This window comes from Larus michahellis, chromosome 7 (assembly GCF_964199755.1).
Source record: "Larus michahellis chromosome 7, bLarMic1.1, whole genome shotgun sequence".
NCBI classification, from domain to species: domain Eukaryota; kingdom Metazoa; phylum Chordata; class Aves; order Charadriiformes; family Laridae; genus Larus; species Larus michahellis.
Window position 1 is genome coordinate 41,263,575 of NC_133902.1, and position 20,518 is coordinate 41,284,092.

At 38.3% G+C, this 20,518-nt stretch overlaps 1 protein-coding gene across 8 annotated transcripts in view; it reads left to right on the plus strand.

Moving 5' to 3' along the window:
- Positions 1-20,518, plus strand: part of KCNH7 (potassium voltage-gated channel subfamily H member 7) — a 239,499-nt gene that overhangs the window by 206,867 nt on the left and 12,114 nt on the right. For 7 of the 8 annotated variants that reach the window (XM_074594964.1, XM_074594958.1, XM_074594965.1 and 4 more), the window contains 2 exons: positions 5,389-5,594; positions 8,317-8,416. In XM_074594964.1, coding sequence (XP_074451065.1) covers positions 5,389-5,594; positions 8,317-8,416 — 306 coding nt within the window. Of the gene's footprint in view, positions 1-5,388; positions 5,595-7,351; positions 7,421-8,316; positions 8,417-20,518 lie in introns of those variants that run through there. The other variant, XM_074594966.1, reaches the window with a different exon arrangement.

Here is a 20,518-nt window from a genome sequence, read left to right on the forward strand (position 1 = left end):
TAAGAGCAGTAGTGAGTCAGATTTATTCCTAGGTAAGTGGTAAGCTGCAAGTTGATGCAAGCAGATACCAAATTACTCCAGGTCTGATTATGCTGCAAGAACCAAAGTCAAGGATACCCTTTTCTTGAACAGTGTATGGGGATACTGAGACACATAGACCCCCTATATGCTAACTGGAGGAAAACATGTATCTACTGTAGGCATTAGGGCATTGGGGGTTTTCAGAAATGTCTGCTTCTACCCACTGAGCATATAGAAAAGGAAGAGAATAACAGATTAATTGGATCTAGGTTGATACTTAAGTGTAATAACACCAGTGTTTCCTCTATACTTCTTATTAACGCATTCCTTTTGTGTTTGTATAGCATGTTTGTATAGCATGGGGAGTACAGCATGGGGAGTTACTTGTTTTCTTTCTCAATGAAGATGGCTCAGAGCACAGTTCAGTCCAGCTGAGAGCTCACCTGCAGCTGGTGATGGCTCTTACGCGGAACCAATGAGACTTCTTCAGCTACATCAATTTTAAAAGTAAAATAATTGAAACCCTACCTAAACAAGACTACTGATTTGTTTCTCCAATTTAACATCTGGTAATAAGAATGCAAAGAATAATTGAGTAGATGAGTAAGGATTTTGCTGTATGGAAACCTACACCAGCTGTAAAATCATTCATATGTTCTCCTTTCTCTTTATCATCACTGTAGGAACTTACAGCCAGATAAGCAGCTGAAGCAAAACGTGGATAGGTAGCAATATGTTGCTATTAATCCACTTGTGGCTGATTATTCTGCTAGTACTTTGCAGGGTGGATAACCTCCCTCAGCTGCTGGCCACACTTTTTTTAATGCACCCCAGGAGACCATTTGCCTTCGTGGCCACAAGGGCACATTGCTGGCTCATGGTCAGCTTGTTGTCCACCAAGACTCCTAGGTCCCTCTCTGCAGAGCTGCTTTCCAGCAGGTTAAATGCTAACCTGTAGTGGTGCATGGGGTTATTCCTCCCTAGGTGCAGGACCCTACACTTGCCTTTGTTGGGCTTCTTTAGGTTCCTCTCTGCCCAACTTTCTAGCCTGTCTAGGTCTCTCTGTATGGCAGCACAGCCTTCTGGTGTGTCAGCCACCCCTCCCAGTTTTGTGTCATCAGCAAACTTGCTGAGGGTACACTCTGTCCCCTCATCCAGGTCATTGATGAATATATTGAACAAGACTGGACCCAGTACTGACCCCTGGGGAACACCACTATTTGCAGGCCTCCAACTAGACTTTGTGCCACTGATCACAACCCTCTGAGCTTTGTCATTCAGCCAGTTCTCAATCTACCTCACTGTCCACTCATCTAACCCACACTTCCTAATCTTACCTATGAGGATGCTATGGGAGGCACTGTCAAAAGCCCTGCTAAAGTTGAGGTAGACGACACCCACTGCTCTCCCCTCATCTCCCCAGCCAGTCTTTCCATCATATAAGGCTATCAGATTGCTCAAGCATGATTTCCCCTTGGTGAATCCTTGGTGACCACTCACAGTAACCTTCTCTTCCTCTACATGCTTAGAGAGGACATCCAGGATGAGCTGTTCCATCACCTTTCCAGGGATGGAGGTGAGGCTGACTGGCCTGTAGTTTCTTGGGTCCTCCTTCTTGCCTGTTTTGAAGATGGCATGAAATTGGATTTCCTCCAGTCCTCAGGCACCTCTCCCACTCTCCATGATCTTTCAAAGATGATGGAGAGCTTAGCAATAACATCCGTCAGCTCCCTCGGCACTCGTGGGTGCATCCCATCGGAGCCCATGGATTTGTGGGTCTTGAGTTTGCCTAACCCAGTCCTCTGCAACCAAAGGAAAGTTCCTTTCTTCAGGCTCTCTGTCTTACCTCCAGGGTTTGGGATTCCTGAGGGACAGCCTTAGCAATAAAGACTGAAGCAAAGAAGGCGTTCAGTAACTCTGCCTTCTCTGCATCCTCCGTCACTAGGGAATCTACCTCAATCAGCAGCAGGCTCACATTTTCCCTAGTCTTCCTTTTCCTACTGATGTACTAATGTAGCCCTTCTTGTTCTTGACATCTCTTGCCAGATTTAATTCCAAGTGAGCCATAGCCTTCCTCGTTGCATCTCTGCATACTCTGACAACGTTCCTATTTCTCCCAAGTGGCCAGTCTCTTTTTCCACATTCTGTAAACTTCCTTCTTCCACTTGAGTTTTTCCAGAAGCTCCTTGCTCATTCATGTAGGTCTCCTGCCTCCTTTGCCTGATTTCTTACTTATAGGGATACACCGATGTTGAGCTTGGAGGAAATGGTGCTTGAATATTAACCAGCTCTCTTGCATCCCTCTTCCTTCTAGAGCCTTAGCCCATGCAATTCCTTCAAGTAGGTCTTCGAAGATGCCAAAGGCAGCTCTCTTGAAGTCCAGGGTTGTAATTCTACTTTTTGCCCTGCTTCGTCCATACGGGATCCTGAACTCCACCATCTCATGGTCACTGCAGCCACGGCTACCTCCAACCTTCACATCCCTAACTATCTTTGTCAGCACAAGGTCCAGCAGTGCACCTCTTCTCATTGATTCCTCCACCACCTGTGTCAAAAAGTTATCAGTGCTCTGCAGAAATGTGTGCACCTGGCTGTGTTGCCTTTCCAGCAAATATCAGGGTGGTTGATGTCCCCCATGAGAACCAGGGCCTATGATCATAAGGCTACTTTCAGCTGTCTGTAGAAGGCCTCATCAACTTCCTCTTCCTGATCCAGTGGTCTGTAGTGAACATCCACAACAGTGTTACCCTTATTTAGCCTGCCCCTTAATTCTTACCCATAAGCTCTCAACACCTTCATCCACCCCTAGGTAGAGCTCAATACATTCCAGCTGCTCTCTTATGTAAAGAGCAACTCCACCACCTCACCCCACTGGCCTGTCTTTCCTAAAAAGTACATAGCCATCCATGACAGCATTCCAGTCATGCAAGCTATGCTACCATGTCTCTGTAATTGCAATGAGATCACGTCCCTGCGACCGCACACAGATCTCTAGTTCTTCCTGCTGTGTGTGTTGGTGTACAGGCATTTCAGAGAAGTAATCGAGCATGCAGGTTTCCCTGGATGGGATTCACAACCAAGTAAAACTGACAAGTTTATGAGCTCATTAATTTCTTCCTGGACCACATATGCAGACAGGTTGAGTTTTGCACGTTATGCACAACAGATCCCTGTGCTCTCACACTGCAGCAGGAACCCAGGTATTTGCAGGGCAATACCACTGTATCTCTTCCAACCTACAGCTCCTCACACCAGGGGCACAGTCTAGAGCCCCACTCTCCCAGGGAGCAGTGGTCCAACCAGAAAGAGAGACAGTTCTGCACAACTGTAGCCAAAAGGAACTTCTCTGCGGGCACACAACTGTTGCACAATCCATGAGGCTACAGCCTGCCTGATACCTGGCTCCAGTCAGTGTGTCTGTTGTATCTTGAAAAATCTTCAAAAAAAAAAAAATAGAAAATGATACAACTGAAAATCACTCTTCAGTGAAATCACACAGAAATCTAACAAAGACTATCAATATTTAATCAAACATTTTTAGTTAATTCCTCTTTCTGAAAAACCTACGCATAGAAACAGACATAAAAAATATTCAATGCTTTGTCCTCTGGGGTTGAAAAGACTTCAGTCCAATGGAGGTAGCACGGATGAAGTTTCCACCATTAACAAGTATTGAAAATTCATCACAGAAATCAAAGAGTTCTGAGAAATGTTGGGTTTATGCCCCAGTTTTCCTCAGCTCATCAGCACTGTTTGATGCTGTTGAGTAAGGTCTGATCAGTACTGACCTGACAACAGTAATTCTGTACCGAATCCTTAGAAAATACAATGGCTGTGGACCTCATAGAATCTACCACTTCTTCCAGTTTTGCAGACAAGATATAAAAATACTGTGACCATGTCAGTAGTCACATTGCAGAGAAGGGATTATGTGCCTTGCGTAGGGACCTCTGCATTCATAAGCAGGCCAGAAGCACTATTAGATTATATTGGCTCTGTTATATCACTGACTCCTGTTACATTTCATACCTTTAACTCTGTTCTGTCTAATGAACTGTGTTTGATGAAAGAAAAGCAATGGGTTTTGATCTGAAGACATAAGGAGATGAAAAACTGATCACTTTTCTTGGCAGTTTATTTCCATAGTTAATAATTTTTATTCATAAAAATGTCTGGTTTATTTGCAGTATAAAATTATCTTCCTTCAGTTTCTTTTCATTGATTCTTACTATGCTTTCCTTATTATATTCTAGAGGCATTTAGTACCAAGTAATTTTTCCACCTTATAAAGATATATGCAATATAATCAGATTACTTCTTAATCTTCCTGTTGATAGCTAAAAAGACTGTGCTCTTTAAGATCGTCACTGTAAATCAGCCCTTGAATTATTATTTACATCTTTTAGCTCCCCCAGCTGAAAGCTGCTCACTCAGTTTTCAGTTTCCTTTTTAGAAAATGGAGAAACCAGAACTACTTGTAGTAACCTAATATAAACGCCACCAATGTTTAACAGAGAGGCAAAATCACCCCTGTATTCTTTTTTACCAGTCTACTGTTTCTCAGTTGCTATGAGCACTATTCTTTTCCACAAGTGTTTTCCTAGTTCCCCCCAGTCTCCATTTTGCAGGTAAGCCCTGCAACCCCTAGTTTAGAGCATGTTTTCATGGGTCTATGGCTGTGGTTGTTCTGCATTGATGAAGGTTAGGCACAGATTTGGGGAAAACAAGCAATTAAATGGAGACGAAAATTTTAGCAAACAGGTGCCATGAATGTGTCAACATTGATTGAAAGAATTGTAATAGCATCAAAACAGAGGCAGCTATGTTCAAAGAGCTTCCTCAGAACAGCTTCTGCATCTTGAAAGTCTTGTATTCCCCCTGAAAAATATAAAAACTAAGTCATTTTCTGCTAAAATGTATTCCAAGTATGGTCTGTTTCTTCATGTAATTCTTAAAAAAATGAGATTCCAGGCCAGACAGGTCCTGAACTCTACCAAACAACAGAAATGACATCTGTGTCATCATAACAATATGATTTAAATCAGCAAAAAGTGTTTTAAAAAGACAATAACCTGCTCTAGTCATGCTGTTTTGATGGAACTGAAGAAAAAATATGATGAAACTAGATTTTCCTTTTACTTAGTCCAGTTATATGCCTATGTAATTTCATTGATTTAAATAATTTTACTTTTAATGTTTAATAGAAATACTTTTGATTTATAACAACATATGCACAATGGTAATCTGATTGTATCACTTCATGTAAAATCAAGTATTCTACAGCATTATCATAAAGAAATACGTCATTCAATTTAATGGCTTATTCATGTTTTAAATAATAATCTCCATCTAATTTTCTTTCTGCAGGGAAAAATGATATTTTTGGAGAGATGGTACATCTTTATGCAAAACCAGGAAAGTCAAATGCAGATGTGAGAGCTTTAACTTACTGTGACTTACATAAGATCCAGCGAGAAGATCTACTAGAAGTTTTGGATATGTACCCTGAATTTTCTGATCTCTTCCTCACCAATCTAGAACTGACTTTTAATCTGAGAGACGAAACTGCAAAGGTACATGCAATGAGTTATTTTTTTTCTTAATGTTGGGCCAAATTTACCTCACAGTAACAAAGCTTGAAAATATAAATTGAAAACCCAAAGTTAGCAAAATTAAAAGCTAAAAGCCTGAGGCAAAATCCTATTTTAAAAAAATATACTCACCTGATTGCTCCTACTGAAGTCAGTTAAACTCAGCAGAAGCCAATGAAGTGATTCAGATGATGTTAATCTAACAGGATTTTGTTCTATATTTAAATAGTATTAAAGTTTCAGCCAGGGGGATTTTGGATATTTTGTTAAAGCCATGGAAAATATGGGGTTTTTTTCAGATTACTATAGCCTGGGTCACCACAAGGGGAACTTTTGACACTAAATATAATTGTACAGCCATAAAATAAAGATAAATCAGATTATCTGGATTCATTCTGTGTCTAAAAATAGAAAATATTTAATTGCCTTTCAAACATGAATTGTTAATTCTCTTATCTTGGAGTGCACCCTACCTCCTAAGAGACTAAAAGCATACAAGGGGCTTCTCAAATTTCACTCAGTCTTCAGATTTGCAGGGATTTCTTGGTCTCTTTTTCCCCACAGTGTCTGCCCTGAGCGTCCCTTTTGCACAGATTGCATCTTCAGGAAAGTAGAAAAATTACCAATGTTTCCTCATTTTGGACTGCCGGGGTCAGTCTGAATTGGGAAAGAAAAGAGAGGTTTGGCCGGAAGGGGAGAGGGGAAAGGCTATTGCCCAGCTCGTGCTACTGGGGCTAAAGATTTCCCTGGAAGGTTGCAGGGTACACTAACACTGGCCACCAAACGTGAACTACATTGCCCACATAATGACTAGTTTACATTTCACAGTTTCTGATAATACCGTTTTGTAGCTTAAGACTATACTTTTAAGGAAAAACAGAAGTTCAGTGAGAAGGAATTAACACCATGTGGCCTCAAAGGCCTTCTGAGAAAAAAGGAGACAAAGAACACTGAGTTTTGGGTTGTAAACGATAGGGTCATCTTTGCTAATCACATGTGGATCTTTAGTTTAAAAAATTAAAACAAATATAACTTCCGACAAGAAATGTCACTTCTTTTTATGCTGAGCCCTTTTTTTTAATAAAAGATCATTTTGAAAATAAAAGAACAATTCTATCTTTATTTTAAAAGTCATCCTTTTGTGTTTATTGAAAAGGTCATCATTATTAATTACATGTGAAATGCAATACAGTAAACTTCAGTGATAAATTTAAGTTAAAACTGAAAGTCCACATATTTGAAAAATTCCTTGAGGATAAATTCACATTAACGATTTTAGTCTGAGCAATTATTTCCTGCAATTACATTGTCATCAATGTTTTATCATTATTTTTAATTTAGATCTGAGAAAATTGAAATAAAATTCCATCTTCTGTGTTGTGGTGTAGAATACGCAAAGAAAGTTCTCACTGCTCATATTCCTTAGAAATGTTCCAGCTGTTACTTCTTACTGCTGTACCAGCCACTAAGAAAAAATGTCCAGTCTTCACAGTGACAGGGAAGGGAGGACAGGCTCACCCATGCCTCTGAGCTTGCAAAATCACTGTTTTCTCTAGCAATTCCACTTGCTTTCCACTGTCTATTGCAATCCAGAAAATCATCCTCCAAAAGAAGTGATGAGTACATCCTGACCTTCAAAACATCACTCAGATCCAGATTTGTTATCTGAATAATAGGTGCTTCTGCCTCAACTTTTGCTCCTGTCCTATTTATGTAAAAGTGCCTTTTTCTTCCTGCAGTTATTCTACCAGTGGGCCACCACTGAAGCACCTTACCCACCAGGTTTACAATGAAGGGAATAGAGAAAGATGTAAACACTTCCCACTTCTTTCCCTCTGCCCTTCTCCCACATGCAAATCTGCTTACTTGAGTGGTATGGGAAACCTCACTGCTCACTAGCACAGGGAAGGGAAGTAGGCTGAAGCCAATGCCATGGGTATGTACACAAAGAGCATATCTGGTGTTATATTTGCTTATTTGTAAATTTCTCAGTTTTAAATGAGTAGAACGAAGAGTTAAATGCATCTTGTATTTATTATGGCAAAAAAGCACATCTGTCTGTAAGATGGATAGAAAAAGACAACATTGTGTTCTGCAATGGAAATGAGTATCTGAATGAACTGAATCCGCTAGGGAGGAAGGGAGGGTCTAGAGAGATAAAATTATGAGGGGTAAAGTGTCTGGTGTTTGTCAGCCTTATATTTACTGTTGTAAAATGTAACCTTTATAATCATTACCATGTAGTTAAATATAAATCTAGTTACAATCAGTTACCACATTACTTATTGCAATAGTATACATTCTCTGTTAGAGGTTATTTAATTTTTTTTCATTAATTTTTCTAAGATTACTTGAACCACATCTGTGCAAGTTCAGGAAGCTAATAACACATGAACACAGGTCTTTCTATGTAAACTTATTATCAGGATACTTTTGTTTCACCATCAGTGAAACACCATGTCTGTGTTCACCACCAGTGAAACACCACCGTGGTGACTGTTGGTTTTGCTCAACCTGCATGAACTTTTTAATGTTAGCAATGAGCAATACCATTAGCTGGGGATGGAGAGGTTGACGCAGACTGACTTGTGTAATATTGCCTTTCTTAAAGCTTGAACATGATTAACAGTCAATCACCTATTGAAAAACTACTCTCTTTAGATGGGACTAATCTGTCATTATGTTTCATATTTCATTAATCAAGTCCGACCTCGTAATAAGATCACAAACTACTAATGATACGGATGGAGATAACTGCAAACTACGAAGACGGAAATTGTCCTTTCAAAGTGAAATAGAGAAAGGTAATTAACTTCATTTCTTACATTAGACAGCACTGCTTCATTATTCATTGGTATTTCACTTGGTAATGCTGGGTACATTAGGGTCCCATGTTGGCTGTTACTGTAACAGCTCTTGAGAATCCAGCTGAGCAGCAAAAACACTCGGTGCACTGTCCCCTATATGGTTATATATAAACTAGAGGATATAAGTTTCACCCTTCCATGACTTCACACCTATCAGTGCAGACCTGTTTAAACACTAAGCTACCTTATTGCCTTTGAGATATACATATATATATATGTATATTATCTCTAAACAATATCTATTTTCTGAGATACCATGTTTTAAACTGTTCAGAGAAGTTAGTCTATTATATTATTTATTAGCAGCATTGATTTTATTTCCTCAGCAAAGTGCTTTGTTCAACTTGATGCTAGGTAGTGTTTCTCCCTGGAATTACATATTTTGTTTTCAGGACACAGTGGATTCATCTTAGTCAGATTTTGATGCATATGGTAATGTATAAATGGTTGTCCTGGCAAGAGTTCAGGTAACATTTTCTGTGCTTACGTTCACCTTAGAGGCTTTTGGGAGTAATCCTAATGAAGGAAAATTCAGTGAATTATTTAACTATGTCACCAGTATTCAGTACTGCTAAGTACCAGGAACTGTAGATAGTAGCTGGGGTCAGACAGCAACAGTCATGAAGACAGCTAAACTGATATTCACAGGATTTTCATTTTTATATAGGGAAAGTACAATTCCTTGAGTAACATTACATGTTCGTGGTCCAGTGGTTTGTCTGACAAATCACTGTTTCTGGTATGCTTGTCTTTCACACTCCACAGTTAAACCCCAATCCTAAATGCAGCATAATGCCAATTTTAGAGTTGCAGAGTAGCTGATAATAAATGTGAGCACTTTAAACATACATAGCAGGTATAATGCTTGATGAAGGAAGACTTTAATCCAGACTGTGGCTACTCAGAACAATGACATTGCCGTTCGATCAAAGAAGCGTCTTTAGGGCAGGAAGCCAAGACTGACAACAAATCTGTCAGGAAAATGTCCCCATGAAATATTCAATCTGCTCTTCACAAAGAATCTGTTGACAGAGGTGCTTTGCCTGAATAACCTTCACATTTCTTATGAGAAAACATATGCTGCCACCTAAACAAGATGGAAGTAATCTTTCATGTTGTGCCTGCTGCAGAATTACAAATAGGATCCTCAGGTGTCAGTGTGGTACCAAGACCCCTAGACTTTTATGGTTCTTGCCCACTAGATTACACTGAACATCCTCTTGGAGATATTTATTTGCATTACTTCTGAAAGAATATAATTTTCCACAGTTCTTTCTTTGAAAAAAACTTGTACCATTGGGGAAGAAGAGAAAAGATTGGCAACAAGCTCCCCAGTCCTGGTAATGACTATACGGTACCTGGTAATGTCTGAGTTAGACAGAAGTGTGGTACCTTAGAAGTCCATCTGAGTATAGTTTTGGCCCACTGGCTTACCGCCCCTCTCTGATCCCTGTTCACATTCTCTGTATGTTGCCATAGCTGCAGCAGACACCTCATAGTCACAGACCTTCAGTGTCACTTTTATGTGACCCATCCTACATCCTATATGAGGTTGTAAAGTATTAGAGGTTACTACTGGCTTGTAAAGTAATATTCTGTTGATTTCAACACTTTACATATAGGAGGGAGTGGCATCATATTTTGATCTAGCATAGTTAGTCTATAACGATAAATATTTGGGGATGATCCTGCAGAGTGCCTCAGAAGAACTGGAGTAGAGAAGACAGAGTTCCTGAACACACAGCTGGCAACCACATTTCTGGTCAAAATATGCTTACAGATAAAAAATACGTGTTGTATGATGACTTTTAACATTAAAGTAGTTTAGTTCCTTCTAAACTCGTATGTCTCTCTATCTCTCCTCCTCCTTTCCTTGGAGTGAGTGGTGCGGGGAGAGCATGTCATCCGTCATTGGCCAATCCAGCCTAAACCACAACAATCATATTTTGATTTCAGGACAACACTTGGAACAGGATAGAGACACTCAGTATTCTCAGTTTTATATTTTGATATTTCACATTGCACTAAATTTTTATTGATTTTCAATTATTTGGAGGGGTTGGGGGTGCGCGCTCATGAAATGGCCTTCTTGCTGGCATTCTTTACTTTCAGCTGTTGACCTACTAGTATGTTATGCAGCTTGAAATTTTATTGTTTCCATCTTTAGTGTGATCATCAGCAATTTTCTCCCTTTTGGAGTGCTAAAAATGGGATTGTGTTATCTCAGCCTTTAGTTCACGCTAGCCTGATTTGGACCTTGTTGCCATGGTAACTCTTCCTGCACAAGTTTTATCAGAGGTTAAACAAAATCAACACAGCTCTCTGTTATGCATCTGCAGCTAGTACCACTACTTTTCCAATTCCACGCAAGACTTTCTCATTCCACCTATACATATTTCAACCATTTCTTGCCTGTGTCAACAAAAATTGATCTTAGCTAGTACATTGGGCTCTGCCATAATGTGATTTTAAAGGCTACAAGGCTACTTGTACCAGAAGGTACAAGGACCAGCTTGTTCTGTGGTCTGCATAAAGGGCTGCAATACTATGAGAGGTCCCCTGCAAAAATTAACACACACACTACATAGCAGCTTATTCTTGCCCTCACCCAAAATAAATTCATTGCAGGTCTTTCGGAATAATGGATGATATTCCTTGCACAGGTGCAGGTGCAGCCTTAGCCAGTTGCCATAGATGCTTGACAGTCAGCCAAGAAACTCTCCATGACTGCTTAAAATAAGCAGTATTCTTGCCTGGCAGTTCCAAACAAAGCTCTCAGCTGGGTTGGCAAGTTAGCCTCCTGCTAAAAACCGAGGGACAACGAGCTGTTCCATCTACATTCAGTTGTCTCTTTCAGCAGTGCAGAATACAATCCTTTCTTGCTCATTTCTCATTTTCCTCTAGTAGTTCTGTGGGAGTTAGCTAATTTCAAGGGAAATACATAGGGGCAAAATGTTTCTTTTGCTTTGCTAGTTCTGAGTGAAGATCTATTATCCCATGCTGAATGGGGCACCACTGGAGTTGATTACATCAATATGAAATCCAAACATACAGGTGAAAAATGCAAAAGTTACAGGCAGAGTGTAAGTAAATTCACTGAGAGCTTGAAAACTTGAGGCTTTGAAAAGACTTTTCTAGAGTTCAAGCATTATTACTTTTGCCAGCGTCTTGTTTAACTTTTTTGTTAATGTTGGCTCTAAAATCTTAACCTTCTTGGGACTGTTCCAGTGTCCAATTATTCTCATTAAAAGATATTCTTTGCATTTAACTTTAACTCATGTAGCTGAAGGCTATCAAAATTCTAGACCTGTTCTGGGTGCTCCCACATAATTTTCTAAGGCCTAGAAGCAATCAAGTATGAAATCCTTTCCATGCAGAAAACTGATTTTAGGCTAAAACCGCACTTATTACACAGCCAAATCATAGCCACCTTTTGTTCTTTTGACAGGGCATATAAAATCTTTCCATAATATCCAAGGTAATTAAAATACTGGATAAATAAATCAACATGGACATACTAACTGGGAATGTAAAGATGATTTCACTGAAATAAATCCTTATTCTGGATTTTTAGCTGTGATCCAAAACCAAGAACATATCCCATGGACTCTAGCGGAGAGGATGACAAGAACTCCAGTGGAGTTATGTTGTTAAATTAGTAACTAGAGAATCAGGTAGCTAGCGATACTTAATCTTTAACTTTTGTCAGCTCACCCAGGGAACTCATAACAAGGAATTTTTATTTCCATGGATGTGATTTTAAAAGGACACAAAAGAAAGTTTTTACAAAATCTTGTTACACAATTATCGTAGGTACTTGCCCATGTTGACACAGACTGTAACAATCAAGTGGGATATAAAACGCATTTTGCAGTGTTTCATTTTTAGCATATTGTTAACTAAGTAGACCTATATAGTACTTAATTTTAATTTGAAGGGTTATGCTTCTTGAACAGAATTTTCCAAAAGTATCTACTGATCTATTGGCAAAGTAAGCACAGAAACCAGAGCTCTAATAAACTTCTAATTAAATCTTGATTAGTATAGCTACCTTAAGCGTGCAGTGCTTGTAGGTACTATCCAGGCTAAAAACCCAAACCATATTAACATAGCTTTATTACACAAAGCATCCAGAGGCCATGGCTGGCAATATAGAAGACTAGGAAATCTTTCAGGAATTGATTCTTCTGCCTAAAAGTGTGAGGTGAAGCAGTACCAAGAGAATGGGGAAACACCCTCCTGTCCCTGCTTTCTCCCATTCTTGTCTCCTTCCCCCAGCTTGCTTATTTAAATGCTTACTTTATGAACAGATGACTCAGCCAAGCACTGTGCTGTGTCCCCAGCAAGAAAGTAGGGTAAGAATCTGGACAAATATTGAAGCTCTTACATAACTGTGTTAAACTGTTAGTATTATGCTGATGAAGTTTGCTTGGGCTTAATTAGAAAAAGAGTTTCTAACATTCAGCCACAGTGTCAGGTGGTTAAATGACCAGGAAACAGCTACTATCTTGGCAGGCAGCATATGGCTTGAAACAAGACCTCACGTCCCCAGAACCTTACTTTCAGCATGAAACCCCTAACAAAAAGTATGTGGTCATCAGAGAGTCCATCACTGCAGTTTTCAATCCGCTCCTATTATTGTTATTGTTACTGCTGTTACCACAGTGCCTAGGAGCCACCTCGGGGAGCTTTCAAGAGTCTTGTTTCCAGGAGTTGCTCACAGACAGGCTGTTTCCAGAGGCCAAATCTGATCCAAATGTTGTATAGTCCCACATATCCACAGCCATCCTTTGAAAAAAAGTAATAATAGTACTACAGTGAAAGCTGAATTTCTTGTAAGAGAGAAGAGAATTCTAAACTTGATAAGAGAACTGCTTTGGCCTTTACCCTGAATCCCTTCTGAGGTGCATGTTTATAATTCTTTGTTTCTGATTTTTTAAATATAGTATTACTTCCTGAAGTATAAATGAAGAATTATCCTTCCATTATTATGGGATTAGCATTAAAGTTGATACAAAGCCAGACAGAGCAAAGAAAATTCAGAGATAAGGCTGTCACTCTGTCCCTAACTTATCTTATTGTACTAAAAATGGCACAAAAGAATAAATGAAGGATTGCATACTCACTCCAACTTCGAAATTCTTGGCTTTTTAAATGTGTCTCAAATTCAGTTATTCAAAATTAACTCCTTTCTTAGTTGATTTTAAAAAAGGAATATGGATCTTATGGAAAAGTTACACGGTCTTTAGTTCAGGATGGTGGGGGGAGGTTTCAGTATCTTTGCTGTTCCCTATTTCCAGAATGATTCAAGCCTTTGTAGCTCAGAGAGGAAACACAGCAAAGGACACATTAACTTACCAAACTGTCACAAGCAGCACTGAGACAGAACAGCTCTCTCCAGTACAGTTCATTTCCTCCACCATCACTATCCAACCGACTGGAACCTTCCAGCAAAATTGCCAGGACTTGCTATAATGATGGAATTTCACTAGTTTGTATCTTTAGGTTCCCCAGTGAAGATTTAGAAGCTCCCAAATTATGAATGAAATTGTAATTAAAGGAATCCTCTATCTGTTAAAAACAGTCACAGAAAAATAAGAACTTTAAACATTTTTACTACTGAAAGGAAAAAATGTTTTAACTTTCCTAAAATACCACCAGTAACTAACCTAACTTTTCCTAGGAATAGGAATCTTCCTGCATCAGTTTCTAGACAGACATCATTTTTCCTGGTGTTAGTCAAATACCACACACATATCTGACAGTACATTTTTTAAGTAGGGGGTCCTAAAGATAGGTGGCAAATTTGAAGGGAAATGTAATAAGTAGAAGTAAGGAGGAAGAAGGAAAACAAACGTGTGCTGAACAATATAAGGACTTTCAGGAGCCGTTGTAAGTCTTTGGCACTGTTTCAAATTTTGAGGTCTGGCAGGTCTACAGACACCTACAGTAATGGATAACACAAATCCAAGTGGCTGGTAGAACTTTAGATAAATTCTTTCTGCCAGCTTAAAGAAATGTCTCAAGAAATGTGTGCGCACCATTGAGAACTCTTGTCTCTGCCATGTTCTGAAAATGGCCAAGCTTTGATATAACTCTATCTGTTGCAAAAGAGCATTTTTAAGACAAAAATCTCTGATGGAAAGAATCTATTTTCACTTGTTCTTTCTTTCACCTGAGTTCTGCTGGGTAGTATGCTGTAGAAGGGCATAACTGTATATGATGTTCACAGAAGGAAAAATTGTAGTAATACAGACAGTGCTTATCTTACCATAAAAATCTGGTACTTAACTTACATAAATGAAATTGTTAATGAATATGTGATGACTTCAGTGTTCACTACATTGCACTTTTTTATTTCTAAAATTTATAATCCAGTGATCCTCAAATGTGAAGAAATATCTTTATCACTGAGTAGGCACTGTGAGCTTTACTACTTCCTCTAATTATAACTAAAAAGCTCCAAATGTAACTTTCCACTTTTAAAAGTGAATTCTAATGTAACTAGCCATCAGAATACTATATGATTATTTAGATTAACAAAAGCAAATAAAGCGTATGTGAAAGGGGCCTTTATGTTAATTCTCTCACTGTACTAAGTTATTATATTATATTATATTATATTATATTATATTATATTATATTATATTATATTATATTATATTATATTATATTATATTATATTATATGTGATATCTAAAGAGTTTTACTGTTCAGAGACCCTTGCTATACAAAGTGCACTGCAGATTTTCCCAGTACCGTTTGTTTTCAGAGCTTTAGGACCAACTACTTCTCCTGACTATACCAATTTCTGCTTTTTCAGCTGAGATCATTTGGAAAATATTTAGATCTGAACTTCTCAGGCTATCCAATAGACATTTTGAACAGCTTTCAAACTACTTTTCTTTTTTTCACACACACTAAGTTTGTGGTTTTTTCCATACAGTTTTTATGCATTAAACTCCATCCAAAAAATAGGTATTTTTTCTAGTACTAATAATTAGACATTCTGTTAACTTGAGCAGTGCTATAATCACCAATGATGTTTCACAAAGGAGCAAGAAAATCCTCTGGAGGTACTAACTTATGCTTTCTTATCACTTCTAGTTATTAGTTATAAGGACTCTATGATCAAAATTTCCTTAAAAGTTTTTGCTTTTTTCTGTACTATTTTGTCCTAAGGGATGTATTGGTAATGTGCAGATGTTGGAGCAAGTTATGCTTTCAGCAGGCACTCAAAAATGTTTATGAAGGCAGCACTTCTTAGTTTCCCTGATCACCAGGCATGACCTGAGATGATCATGATGGCAATAGAAGACTGTCCTGACAACAGACAGATTCCTCTTCAGCTGAAAAACGGTAGGGTGCTTTGTTCAAGTTGTTTGTCTTCTGGAATGGACTTTCAGATGTGCTTTCCTGGGACGTGTTCCTTGTAAAGACATGAGTTGAGGCTGGTTTTGACAAACATCCAGATGTCACATGCATCAGGACTCTGAGGCTGAGTGTAGGCCAAGTTGATTCTGAGAGACAAGAGCTCAAGCACTAAAATTCAAGATTTATGAATGTCTTTTAGGTTTGTTTAATTGAATTCAGCGTAAGTTATAGTACTTTCTAATGTTTGATAAGGGTTAAATATCTCTATAGACAAGGCCAAAGTGAGTTTTCAGACAAATTTTCTGGCAGCAAAGGTGGAGTAGCTCTCATTTCAAATGTGGCATACAAAATGAACTCCAGAATATTATCTATTGCTTTTCATGCATTTGTAAAGATTGTGGGGATCACATCTTTCTCCTATGGGAAAATAAATCCACTAAAGTTCTTCATATTGTTTCCCCTAAGACTGTTCGCAAATCGGTACAGTTTTCTCTCTGAAGATTTTAAATTCACTAAAATTAAGCGATAAGGCGTTATTAGAACTTGTGAATTCAAAATCCATTCTGAAGTCTGTCGTTCGGGCATCCAGTGTGAATGTAATTTTCCAGTAAAAACATTAACTGCAGATTAGGGTAAGAGATCCAATTTGAAAGACTGAAGCCTAAGAAAGGACGGCAACAGGAACAAGTGTGTCAGACATCTTGCCAATGGATTTCATTGTGATAATAATATATCTTAAAGGAATACAAATTACTTTAACATTTTTCTTTTATTCTTAGATATATATGAAAAATATGGCAAACAGGTATATTTTCACCATAGCAACAGTTATCTGCCGAATGACCAGACACTGAGTTGCTTTTCATTTTCATGTTTCCAAGCAGTCAGCTTCCTCCTTTTAGATATTCTTCCTTTACCTAGTCTATCAGAAGACACTCAGCTGTATTTAGCAATGCACTCAATACCAGTCACATTCAACTAAGTATGAAGCAAACAGCAAGGAAAAATAATTAGGAGCATTTTAATTAGAAATTTAATAATCCTAAAGTCCCTGATTAGCATTCTATAGAGCAGTTTAGCCTGCATACCCTACTAGAGTAGACTTCTCTGGAATCACCCCTCATTATATTTTGGTCCTGCTCCACATTACCAGTAATTTTTGATATTACATAAATATTATGTATCAATTATCTTGTTCTTACACCACTAAGTGAAAAGCAGTGATTTCAGAGATCAGGATTACCATTTTTCCTGACTGATTTTATGCTGCTCCCTGTCTATATGGTGGAAAACACAGGCATGGTTTGAACATCAATGTCCAAATTATGCATCAACAACTTTTGATTTTTTGACATCTTTGAGCTTTTGCACTTCTTCAACCCTGTTTGTGGTGTTGTATTTATTTAGCATACTATCTGACATGCTGCATCACTGACATCTCATTCCAAATATCTGCTGCTCATGGTGCATGTATGGGCACATAAGGCATTTTTCTGCTCTCTGGCAAGGTGACTGACATTTTTATATTAAAGAACAGATAACAAATAGTCATGATGAGTAGCAAATATTCTCTTCGTATGTAGGAAAGACATATCGACCACCACAAGAATATTTGTGAATATCACATAAGAGCTAATCACAGTTAAACCAAAATACTTCCTGAGGATCTGAAGATCTGCAGACCTTTTGAACAATCAACCACCCCTCCTCCCAAGGCACAGTGTGCATTTCTCCTTACCAAGGAATGTACCTGGTGTAGCGTAAAATAATATGGTATGATTTTTCAAAGGAAAGGGAAGATGTCATGACTGCTGAACAGATTTATAGTTATGCAGATCATGTTAACAGTAAGGATTATCTGTTTTATGGTTTGGGATATAAATTGCTTTCTGCAGGGAAGAGGAAGTCATACATGTAATTTCCTGCACAAAATTGAATTCGTCTAGGCATATTATGGGACTTTTTATTGGATGGCTGAAAAAGGGGGTAAAAATTTGCCACCTTCTGAAACACTAGGCAATTTAGTTAGCCTGATTAGGTGTGACAAATTCCAGTTAATGAAATTACAGTAATATTAAACAATGCTGCTCCACATGTAATATATTACTGACACTTTCATCAATATTGTTTGCAGCAGACTAATACGTTAAGAGAAAATATGTCTAGATCATGCAGACTGCCACTGTCTGAATAACGCAAAGCTTCAATGCTACAGGCTGACCATGGCACACAAAAGAAACCTGTATGACCTATGGTAACCATCCCACCAAGCTGGATTCTATGCCAGTATTTCTGTGAGTCTATGTCATAACTATATTTCATTGCGCTCATGACAACTCTGTTTCTTCTCTTCCTTTGCCAGTGCAAGCGCAAAAAGCAGGATACAAACCTTCTTGTAATTACTATGAAGATTTTGAAATTTCCAGGCAGAAAATGTCAGAGGACATAGCTTGTAAACTTGGCAGGCACCCAAAACACATAACAGGCTAAAACGAGTACCATAAAGAGTGTAAATGCTGTTTGTGCCTGTTTGGTAAAGCAGGAAGTTACAAAATAATCATCTTCAGCAAAACATAGTTTCTAGCAATCCAAATCAGAGAGTGAAACTTCTCTTACTGGGAAAGGAAGGAGGAAGCACTAGGTTGAGGGGTTTTTTTTAACGATTACATTTATTTTGGAAACAGAAGAGAAAGGAGAAAAGAAACCTTTTGAAACCTGGAGTCTGTGTGATAGAAAGTGAACTTATCCATACATACACATACACAGAATTTTCTGGAAAATTCATTCCAAACCAGAAGGACAAACTGGAGAAATTCACATTCTGAATAAAGCACTACCTAGATATAATTTGTAATGTATTTTCACTGAGCTACAGAGGCACTGCTCAGCTGTGGAGCTGAGGTACAGAGCTTGCACCATCAGGTCCTAAAGAGCCAAATAAAACATGCAGTTTCCATTTTAATTCCTAGTCTAGGTGCAGAGTATCATAGGATTATTCTCCAGACAGAAGAATCTTTAGCATTAGACTCTTTTAAAAGGGAAGCAACTTCTGGTTCTCTGAATGTAGCCAGATGGCTAGCAGAGAAAGCAATGGTAGTAAAGCCAAAAATGCGTATTTTGAAATAGATGAGTAGATGAACAAATTTTCCCTGATTTCAATAGGCAGAACCCTACGTTAACAGATCTCTGCTTTCCTTCTAATGACAGTGAGTTCATTATACCTGGACAGCATTTGGAAGATAATATGTTCTGTTGTTCTGATATAGACAGAGACTAAATGCAGCTATATCGATTGAATTACCCTAGGTTTACAGGAGTGTAATTGCTAGCAGAATCTGGCTTCTTATTTCTATATATTTTAGTATTCTATGAATATGACAGATAAGACAGTCTACTATACTTCAGCTGCTATACATTTTTTTTCATTAGTCTCAATGACCTCCTCTTAAAATTAGTCCACTGATTGATTTGTATTCCACAGGGTGCTCATTACAGCTACCGTTAGTGCACAAAATCCCATGAATATAAAAAATTACCCTTAAAAATGGTAATTTCAAGCTTTCATTAAAAGGTCTTTTTCAAAGGTTGAAGTCAGTCAAGCAGTAAGTAATTAAGACAATTTACTGTAGCATGACTGTATGTATTTCACCATATATTCCCAAAAGAAAAGCCATGGGAGATATCTGCATTAAAATTGTCTAATGAAGGTTTCTTTTGTTTTGTGCTGTTTTGGAGATGGGATTGCAGAGAACATGGTACTTGATTCTCCAGTCTGAGCATCCCCCAAGAGCTTCACACTGTCAGTCCATTTGCGTTTGTGTTGATGCCTTCACAGTACCTGAGTATCATCACCAGTATCACTTATAGCTAGAAATCCTGCTTAACAGAAGCCAAATAAAGTCACTTCAGTCCAGGGCTGTGTTAATTGCCCTTGGAGACTCTAGAGAGTACAGTTACAAGAGGCCTGCTTTGGTATTGGTTTTATTTTGTTCGCTATTACCTGCCCTCACTGCTCACAGATGTTTGGACTCCTGCAGAGTGCTCTGTACAGATATTGCATTCTCTTTATGTGCAGATAAAGAGGATTAGATGGGGACACAGTTTCATTTCCTTATAGTGACCAGAAAACAGAGAAGAAACCTAGGGAATATACTAAGTGTTGTATTAACCACTGCTGTAGGCTGTAAAGACTACAGACATTCCAGAGCTATGTTGATTAGTAATTAGCACAAAGCAGATGGGAAATCATGCTGTCTCCCCAGGAAGTTAATGCAAACTAGTTACAGTATTTATATGTTGTTGAGACTACCCTGCTAAAATGTGTTTTAAATAAATAGCAGAACTGGAATTATCTTGACATTTCAGTTAAAAATAGGTAAAACCGAATATTGAATTGGAAATTAGCTTCAAGTTTATGCTGCAGAGAGATCAGGAGTTCTCTATATTCATAAATGATCGTTCTGGGGTTTAAATCCTATTTAATTTTTACAATGTGTTTTTTAAAGGCATCTGCTTTAAATCTAGTTTTATTTGTCACTTCTTAAGATGACTGAATCTGTTGTTCCTCGCTACAGACCTTGAATGTGCTTAATGAAAGATTCATTCTCAACTTGATTGGTACCCCGCTACCATATATATCACAGCATGTTGCATACTTTCTTATTC